General features: G+C 54.6%; 1 protein-coding gene across 1 annotated transcript in view; it reads right to left on the reverse strand.

Moving 5' to 3' along the window:
* Positions 1 to 3,974: 3,974 nt before the first annotated feature.
* Positions 3,975 to 9,327, reverse strand: part of ROBO3 (roundabout guidance receptor 3) — a 17,881-nt gene continuing 12,528 nt past the window's right edge. Inside the window, exons 18-28 of the mRNA XM_004379361.1 lie at positions 8,810 to 8,833; positions 8,690 to 8,732; positions 8,357 to 8,496; positions 7,822 to 8,016; positions 7,533 to 7,671; positions 7,147 to 7,359; positions 6,589 to 6,740; positions 6,328 to 6,438; positions 5,961 to 6,122; positions 5,291 to 5,475; positions 3,975 to 4,032 (exon numbers count right to left, since the gene is read on the reverse strand). Coding sequence (XP_004379418.1) covers positions 4,021 to 4,032; positions 5,291 to 5,475; positions 5,961 to 6,122; positions 6,328 to 6,438; positions 6,589 to 6,740; positions 7,147 to 7,359; positions 7,533 to 7,671; positions 7,822 to 8,016; positions 8,357 to 8,496; positions 8,690 to 8,732; positions 8,810 to 8,833 — 1,376 coding nt within the window. The 3' untranslated portion in view covers positions 3,975 to 4,020. The remainder of the gene's footprint in view (positions 4,033 to 5,290; positions 5,476 to 5,960; positions 6,123 to 6,327; positions 6,439 to 6,588; positions 6,741 to 7,146; positions 7,360 to 7,532; positions 7,672 to 7,821; positions 8,017 to 8,356; positions 8,497 to 8,689; positions 8,733 to 8,809; positions 8,834 to 9,327) is intronic.

Genomic DNA, 9,327 nt, shown 5'->3' on the forward strand with positions numbered 1-9,327 from the left:
CTGCCCCACCCCCACACCCAGCGAGGGCTCCTTGGCCAATGGCTGGGGCTCAGCCTCTGAAGACAACGCCCCCAGCGCCAGAGCCAGCCTCGTCAGCTCCTCCGATGGCTCCTTCCTCGCTGATGCCCACTTTGCTCATGCTCTGGCAGTGGCTGTGGACAGCTTTGGCTTTGGTTTGGAGCCCAGGGAGGCAGACTGTGTCTTCACTGGTACGTGAAGTCACCCCTGTCTTACTCCTCACCTCTCACCTCTTGGAGTGGACGCAGCTCTGAGAAAACTGCCCCCCTTCTCCCCAACCAAGAGACAAAGCTTCCTATTCACCTTCATCATTGTTGTCTTCGTAGATGATTACTGTTTTCCAGGCACTGTGATAAGTGCTTCGTGTACATTTAATATTAACAACAACTCTATGAGGGATATTCTTTATCCCTCTTTTCCAAATGAAGAAACTGTAAGTCAGATAGGGTTATTAACTTCCCAAGATCACTCACAAGAACAAGGACAAATTGTTTTAAAGCCTCTAGGCAGCTCTCCCTTGCCTTACCCAGACTCTCCTCTTACCCAGAGCTGGGTCTCCAGCAATGGCTGCTCCACAGACTCTTCTGTTAACTTGAATCCAGTGTTTCACATGCCTCCTCTATATTGGGAAATCCCATTTTCTTTCTGACCTCCTGCTGGGCTGAGGAGCAGCTGGACTCACACCCTCACGTATCCAGCAGCGTGGGGCCACTATCTCCACGTCAGCAGAAGGTAGCTCAGGGCTTCCCAGGTCCATTGTGTTCTCTTCCCTGTATAGCTCATCAGATCCCCCATGTCCATCTCACTAACCCTAATTCTACCCTATGTCCCCAGGAAAGATAACCAGGCTTGTGGTAAACTTGAGGGCAAGAATTATTCAAGACACAAATGGCCCATAATGGAGGGAGAAGAAGGGTGCTCAGGGAGGAGGCCAGAGCTGGGCTGGGAGGAAATGGTTCAAGCAGTTCCCTCTAAAGAGACCAGTGGACCATCTTCCTTCTCCTGGGGGTTGGGGCCCCTAGGGCTATGACCACCAGGATTGATGGCTGAGTTGGGGCTAGGTTAGCTTTAGGACTGGGTGTGTGCCATGAGCCAGCTGCCCTAAGCTGGTCCCTCGGGGCTGAAGGCCAACCCCCCACAGACATCTCTGCCTTCCCTGACAGATGCCTCATCGCCGCCTTCCCCCCGGGATGATCTCTTCCTGACCTCGAGCCTATCACTGCCAATGTGGGAGTGGAGGTCAGACTGTTTGGAGGACATGGAGAACAACCATATCCAGCAGCTGGGAAGGGGCCTTCCTCCATGGCTCCGCAACTCCCGCATCTCTTCCCAGAGAAGTCGGCACGGCTATCCGATGCCCAAGGCCAGAGGTGGGTGTCCATCAGAGTAGAGCCAAGAGGGAGCCTGGGATCCAGCAGGAGAGATAATGAGCTGGGGATAACCCCACTCTCCTTCCACTTCTCCTATAGACTTCTGCTGAACAGTGTCCTGAGACTGCTGAGCAGAGCTTCAGAAACCCCGCCTGTCATGAGACTGCTGAGCAGAGCTTCAGAAACCCCGCCTGTCAGCGCACAAGGCCCGGGCTTCTCTCTGCGGTTGAGGTCTCCCTTCCCCCTACCTCCAGGAGAGCTCTCCTTCAGGGATTGTGAAAACCAAAGAAAGCAAAACGAAATAAGAGCAAAGCACACCTGGAGTCCTGGAGAGCAAAACGTCATCTCCACACGACTCACTTGCTTTTTTTCTCTGCTCCATCTAATCCCCCAACCAGGTCTTTTGGCCTAAGACATGGCCCTTTCCTCTAATCTCCCCACTTGCTTGGGAGTCGGGGCCAGAGGTGTCTTCCTGGAAGACAACAGTGGTTGTCCAGAAGGGGGCTGTGGAGAAAGGAGCTTCTCAGAGCATCTCCCCCTCAGCTTCACCAGGATCATTCCTGCAGAGGCAAGCCCCAACGCTCTCCCCAACCACACCATGTAAGTGAAATAAAGAGAAATGCTATGGAGGCAGCAAGGCCCTACCTCAGTGCCAAGACAAGGGTTCAACACTGGCTCTGGGGAGGAAGCTGAAGTGGGGGGGAGGCATGCAGATGTGGGACAAAAGCACGTTCCTCATATTGTCGTCACTATGATCTTAAGGAATTTGATGTGGTGAAACCATAATGACTTGAGTCCTGTGAGACTTCAAACAATGGCGCCATTTTGGGGATGGCAACTCAGAACATGGGAAGAGGTAACTGAGCTAGAAAGGGATGAAGCATTCATTGACACTCAGGGAGCGTCACTCATTTCTGTTCTGCAACTGGGGACAAAACTACATGCACCCATCAAATTTTAAAGAGACACTAGGAAAGGGAGGGGTGGAAGATTTTCGGGGTCTGCTGGTGCTGGCAACTTATCCTAAGAAGACAACTAACTCCTGCTTTCAGAGATTCCAGCAGCCCACTCCCCAAAGACCAGGCCCAGATGGTTCCTTAGACAGACAGAGTAGCTACATCCCACAAAAGGTAGACCCGCCTTTAATGGTTAGCTAGTGAAGACCCTTCAGACCAAAAATCAGAGCAGAGACATGGACTGTGGAGCAGGACTTCCAGGGCCCTGAGCTACATAAAGCTACTGGAGGGCAGGGAGGCCAGACTCTTCTTCACTTGGTGGGAAAGATCGGGTCAGAATCCACAGACTGAGGGGACACTGCAGGGCATGACCAGGACCACAGGAAAACACCTTCAGCAAGGGCTAACTATGAAGCAGGTCTGCAAGGGAGTTCTAACCCCCAAACCCAGCAGCTCTGTTGGGAAGTCCTTTTGAGAGGCTATGGGAGGGGGGATGAGGGACGAGGTACTTCCTGAGCTATGTGAACCAGGCCAGTCCAGGGCTGGATTTCATGATCTCAAGATGAAGAATCTGCACTCCGGATACATATCCATTCCTCTCTATTTACTTTTCCTTTTTTTGATTTTGTATTTCTTTTAGCTTCCTGGTAAAGTTCCTCTGGAAAGCATTTCGACCCTGCTTGCCAGACCTAAGGGGAATGAGGAACTGTACATACTTAGGTCAAAGTGGCAAGAGAAGTCAGAGAGCCTGGGCTTGGAGGGGCAGCAGCCAGCTCCTTAGAGGCCACAGCAGCCACTGAGCCAGGGGGCAGAGCACGAGAAGGAAGCAAAGCTTCTTGGGGGTGAGGGGTCACGAACTTAGAGGCCTTCTGGAGGTGGCTGGTAACCAGTGAGGGGTGTGGGCTGCGTGTAAGGGAGGGAGACTATGGCATTCATGGCCAAAAGGTTAAAATTCTGTGCCAGCCAAGCCACCCATGTCTGAGCCTAATCTGGCCAAGTTTGCACACACCCTCTGTGAGGGGGTCGGGATGTCTGAAAAAGTTTGTTCTTCTCTTGCCTGGGTTTCCCCCATAAACCTCTTCTTTCTTTGAGTTGTAAAAAAATGATTATTATTGTCAAGGGCATGTTCCCTTATAGGCGAGCAGATCTGCCCCAGAGAAGGACACTGAGCTGGGACAAGTGTCTCACTGTTGGCTATTTGGAAAGTCTGGATGGTTGTGCTTAGGGACAGCAGGCTTCAGCTCCTTCGGGAGACAGGACAGGTCAGTGTCTCTGCCCTCACCTAATGCTCTGGACAGAAGTTCAAAAAGTAGCAGAAGCTACTAGGGTGCACTGATGTACAAGCCCACGCAGTCCCCTTCTTCCTGACTTCCTGCACAGAAGCAGACAAATAGGGCCCAGGGCTCTGATCAGACTCTTTTTATTATCTTTTTTATAAGTGGGCCTTAGTTAGAAAGCGATGGAAAGGGAAAAGCTGTGCTCTCTGGCTTCCATGCAAGCTCCTCGGTGACCCCAAGAGCCCCATGTGTCATCGCCGGGAGGGAAAGAAGGCCCATCCCTGCTCTTCTTGGCTCAAAGCCTCATTTATCAAGGTGAAAGGTTCCCTTACAGGCCCCTGGCCCAGGGACAACCCGTTTTCCATGGAACTCCTCCTATTCTCATTGTCTCAGCAAGGGTCATCTTGGTTCCTAGACACGGAGAGAGAGACAGAAGAAAGAGACTGTTGGTCCAGCTCCTGACCCAGGGTTAACAGGCTACAGGAGAGGATATGTCTCTTTCCACTTCAGCCTTTCTCCTGGGCCAGGACCAGTACAAGTTACCATCAAGTTGACTCCAACTCATGATGACCCCATGTGTGTCAGAGTAGAACTGTGCGCCATAGGGTTTTCTTTTATTTTGTTGAGAATATACACAGCAAAACATACACCAACAATTTCTATATGTACAATTCAGTGACACTGATTGCATTCTTCGAGTTGTGCAACCATTCTCACCCTCCTTTTCTGAGTCGTTCCTCCCCTATTAACATAAATTCACTGCCCTCTAAAGTTCCTATCTAATCTTTCAAGTTGCTGTTGTCACTTTGATCCCATATAAACAGTTCTCAAGAGAGCATAACACTCAAGGCCAACATTTTTTACTACTTAAGCTATTGTTCGGTTTTAAGAAGACTTCAGGGGATATTTTTGATTTAAGGTTTAAGGATTATCCCAGGGCAATAGTTTCAGGGGTTTATCCAACCTTCATGGCTCCAGGAAGTCGAGTCCATGAGAATCTGAAATTCTGTTCTTCATTTCCCCCTTTCGATCAGGATTCTTCTCAGAATCTTTGATCAAAATGTTCAGTAATGGTAGCCAGGCACCATTCAGTTCTTCTGGTCTCGTGGTAAAACAGGCAATTGTTCATGGAGGCAAACAGCCACACATTCTATATCCTCCTTCTATTCCTGACTCTCCTTTCTCTGTCACTCCAGGCAAACAGAGACCAACTGTTGTGCCTTGGCTGGCCACTTGCAAGCTTTTAAGATCCCAGGTACTACACAAGGAACTAGGAGGTAGAGCAGAAGCACTATACATGCTATTAGGCCAATTAACTGGGATGTCCCATGAAACCATGACCCCACATAGTTTTCAATGGCTGATCTTTCAGAAGTAGATCACCAGCCCTTTCTTCTCAGGAGCCTCTGGGTGGACTCAAACCTCCAACCTTTTGGTTAGCAGCCAAGCATGTTAACTGCTTGTACTACCTAGGCACCGGCGGGGGGGGGGATCCAGAATCCTCTGTCATGTGTCATTTTGTCCCCACTAGTTCACCAGGATTCCTCCTCTCACCCTCACTCACTAGGTCCCCTCCTTCTGACACTTTTCCTGCAGGCCCCTGTCTTCCTTCCTATTTTCAGTCACCCCTTGGCCCACCCGCCCTAGCCCACTACTCTCTAGCCCTCACCTCTTGACGCTTCTGTCCTGGCCTTTGGCTCTGACTCCGGCTGCGGCTGCGGCTCCGTCCGGGGCGCCAGGAGCCCCGAGAGCTGCCGGAGCCTCGCGAAGAGTTGCTGCCAGCAGTAGAACAGCTGCTGGTGCCCTGGCCCCGGGACAGGAAGCTGGGCCTGCTGTATGGGGGCCAGGACTCTTCTGCTGCGCAAGAGAGAAGGGGAGCTGGGCCCAGGCAGGAAGCTAAACCTCGGTGCTTCCCCACCTTCCCCCCCTGGCCACAGTCCCAGCTCTGGGAGAAGACTCAGGGCAGCCACATCCTGGGACTGAGGAGAAACCGAGTGCCAGCCCACCGCCCTGACATAGAGGTGCTCAGGGAAGTGCAGGCAATTCCCAAGCAGAGAGATCCTTGGAGCAGGAGAGACAAAGCACCCAGATCCCACTCTCCTCACATTTGGGCTTCCAGTCCTGGAAAAGGACACACTTGGGGACTTCAAAGATTTTGCTCTGAGGGAGCTAGAGAGACAAGTGAACCTTTGATGTTGATCAAATGCATGAACGCTACCAAAGGGGCAAGCTAGACTGAAAAGCCATGGATGACACAGCCTGTACTACCACCACCCTCCAGTCCCCAAACCCAGCTTCTCGAGTAGCGGTCGGCCCTCCCGCCTGCCCTGCCCTCTTACCTTCTGGGTGAGGGCACTGCCGGGCACCCAGGGGTCCCACCTGCCCAGCTCTCCTTTCCCCACTACGTTCCCGCTCCAACGAGGAGACACTGCCTGCTGTGCTCAAGCCTAAGGACCAGCTGGCCTCTTCCTCTGGTGGCGGCAAGGGTGGTGGGGGCAAGTCTAAAGAGAGGCCTGTCTTCAGCAGAATCTCCTGCTTCTCCTGATCCTAAGCTTTCTCCCACCCCCGCCCCCAGCTCCACGAGGCTGGAAACAAACAGTCCAAGATGTGGCTCACTGGGCCCTTCCTCCAGCCCCCAGAGCTCACTCTTGGTTTCCTGCCTGTCCCTCCTACTGTCACCACCTCCCAGACCCACGGCCACCTCACCCCCGGGACTGTGTTCCCGTCTGTAGGGAAGAGCTTTGGGTTTTTTCCGGAATCGGGCCCGGGGTCCTTGAAGTGGAGGGGTCATCTCCGCAAGCGCCTGCCGGGTCCTCCCTGTAGCATTAGGGGATGGACAGAGAGGCAGCTTAGGGGGAGGACAGGAAAGGAACGTGGGGCTGAAAGAGAAGCAAGCTCTGGAGAGGAAAATTCCAAGGCGGGGGTACCAGGAGGTGGGAGTGGGAGCTGAGGGCTCTACAGACTCACCTGGGGCACTGCTGGCGGACCCAAGGACAGGGCTGGGGTTGAGGTGATGGGAGGCTGCAGGACCAGCACCCAGGCCAGCAAACCCTCCTTCATGGCTACTCAGAAGGGGCTGGGATGCACTGAGAGGGGAACTGGGCCCAACGGGCACCCTCCTGTAATGACAAGAGGCTTCTGCATTTGTTCACCTGACAAACACCAAGCACCTACTATGTCCCAGGCACTGTGCTAGACACTCAGGCTAATACTCAGATGAACAAGATACAGCCACTCCCCAACAAGGGCTTCCAAAGGAGTGAATCATGGAGAGCGCTATGTCTTTGAAATGTTCCAGGAAGTCTGCAGAGTCACTCGAGGAGAGCCAGTCTGAACACACTGAAACACCTTGTCAGCTCTTGCTTTCCTCCCCAAATCTCACTTCTACCCTGACCCAGCCCTGAGACCTCTGTTCCCCAGATTCATCCCCCCATCCATCCATCTGTCCATCCCTCCATCCAATCACCCAGTGAACAGGTCTGTACTGAGTGCTCATAATGTGCAAAGAACTCTAGCCCTCCCTACCTGGCCACCTGAGGAAGACAGGGAATGCCAGTGGGTGGCTGGGGGAGGTTAGGAGATGAGGGGGTGAGAGTGGCTGTGGACTGCTGTCCATAGGAGGGGGTGGGAGAGGGGGTTTCCCCTCTGGACGAGGCGACCAGGCACCCTCCACTGGAGCTGGGCTCTGTCAAGTGGCTTCTCTCGGGCATTGGAGAGCACCACTCTTCTGGCTCTGAGCTGGGGGCAAAACGGCAGGAGAGCAGGGGTGGAATAGGTAGGTTCTTACCTTCCCCTCAGCCTCCCTGCTGCCCTCTTGTCTTCCCCTCCCAGCCCTGCTGCCCAGCCCTGGGAGCTGGGAGTGGAAGCCAGGTCCCATGTGGGCAGGGCGTCTGCAGGGCCAGCATCCTTACCTGCCCTCCAGCTCCTCCTCAGTCCCCTCGAGACAGCTCAGCTCACAGGAAGGGGGAGGCGGTGGCAGGGCTTCTGGCCAGTTGAGACAGGGCATTTGCACAGGCTTTCCCAGAAGCTTCACTTTGCCTCCTCTGGCTCCTGAGGAGATTGGGATGGAGGCACACAGAGATACACGAGGGAAAGAGCCAGAGACGGGCCACGTGTCAGAGGAAGGGCTGGGTGGAGGAGGAAGCTTTGGGGGCTACTCTGGTCAGGGCTAAAGTGGGGGTGTTGGGATCAGAGTCATACCACTGTCCCCCTGGCTCCATTCTGGAGGAGCATACGGGCTCCAGGTGCCTGGATCCCCGGGGGGTTGTTGGGGGAAGCCCCCATGGAAGGTCCGCAGCTCCTCCCCAGCGGGGTCAATGGTACTGTAAACAGGACCCTCACCAGAAGCAGCAGGGCCCCGGGCCGTCTGAGCCAGGTAGAGGGAGATCCCTGCTTCTGTGGAGGAGAAAGAGGGAGGCCCAGGGGAAGAGACAGGGGCCAGAGATAGAAGACAGGGAACCACAGGAGAACGGAAGGCAAAAGGAAGTCCTGCTGGATCCATTTCTTCCTCCACCCCAAACCTTATGGCCCAAGGCAGGGCATTCAAAGAAGTCAGGTCTGAGAGAGGATCCCTGGACTCACATCCTCCCCAAGGGCTGACCAACCTCTCCCAAAGGGCTGACCAACCTGAGGAAGGCCGGGATTCCTCGGTTCCCTTCAGTTTTCCCCAGTAGGTTGAGAAGAGAGAAGGGTGCTGGGAGGCAGGTGTGCCCCTGAGGGAATTAAAACTCCTCACCATTGTAGTATCTGTCATCTGGGTCAGGATTGCTGGGGCAGCAGCTTCCCCTGGGTTCCTGGGCTGAGGGGCTTCGAGATGGGTGGGGCCACGAGTCTGCCAGCCATGGGTAGGGGGCAGGGCCAAGGCCCACGGGTGGCCTGAGGAAGAGCATGTGAGCTTTGGGGATGGAGAGTCTCAAGAGGCCAGCAAAGGTAAGGCAGTCGTAGGTCGGTTATAGCAGTGTTTAGGGCGAGAGTGAGAGATGGTCAGCATGGGACAGGCAGTGAGGCCTGCAGAGGAAGGAGCGCGGTTTCTTCTTTGAGCGGACGGTCCCTGGGTTAAGAGAATTACCTGGAACTGGCTCCAGAGAGGCCCTCTGAGTGTGGGAAGGACACTGGGGAAGACGAGGAGACCGGGTGAGAAAAGAGCCCGTTCTTGGGGTCTCAACCCCAGTGGGCAGAGATGGCTTACCTGCAGGGGTGTAGGCAAAGGAGGCTTCCGAAAAGGAACGCATGGGAAAAAGAAGAGGGGAGACGGGAGAAGGGTCAGAAATACCCATATTCTCGCCCGCCCCTCAGCCCTGGCCCCATTCCACCACCCAGGCTATCATTGGAATTTCTGGGGCTGGGACTCAGGCAGCAGTATTTTTCTAAAACTAATTCCTAGGTGTAGCCAAGGTTGAGAACCAGTGAGCTCAGAAACCTCAGCATCTCTCCCGGGAAGCTGAGCTCAGATCTCCCCCTTTGAGCAAGCCCCGCCCCTTCACCCAGACCCCGCCTCCCAGTGACGCCCCCGATCTTGGCCCCGCCCCTCCTGCCAGGCCCCGCCCTTCCTTGAAGTGACAATCTGGGCGTTCTCGCCTCCAGACTAGCCCCTTCTACACTGGGGCCGAGCGGCACACGGTGCCCTCTTCCGGAGGCGCCTCCCGAGGCCCAGCGCCCGCCCCCTTCACGTAGTGCTGAGCTCTTGACCCTGACCCCTCTGAGACC

The sequence above is a fragment of the Trichechus manatus genome, unplaced genomic scaffold (assembly GCF_000243295.1).
Source record: "Trichechus manatus latirostris isolate Lorelei unplaced genomic scaffold, TriManLat1.0 scaffold00064, whole genome shotgun sequence".
NCBI classification, from domain to species: domain Eukaryota; kingdom Metazoa; phylum Chordata; class Mammalia; order Sirenia; family Trichechidae; genus Trichechus; species Trichechus manatus.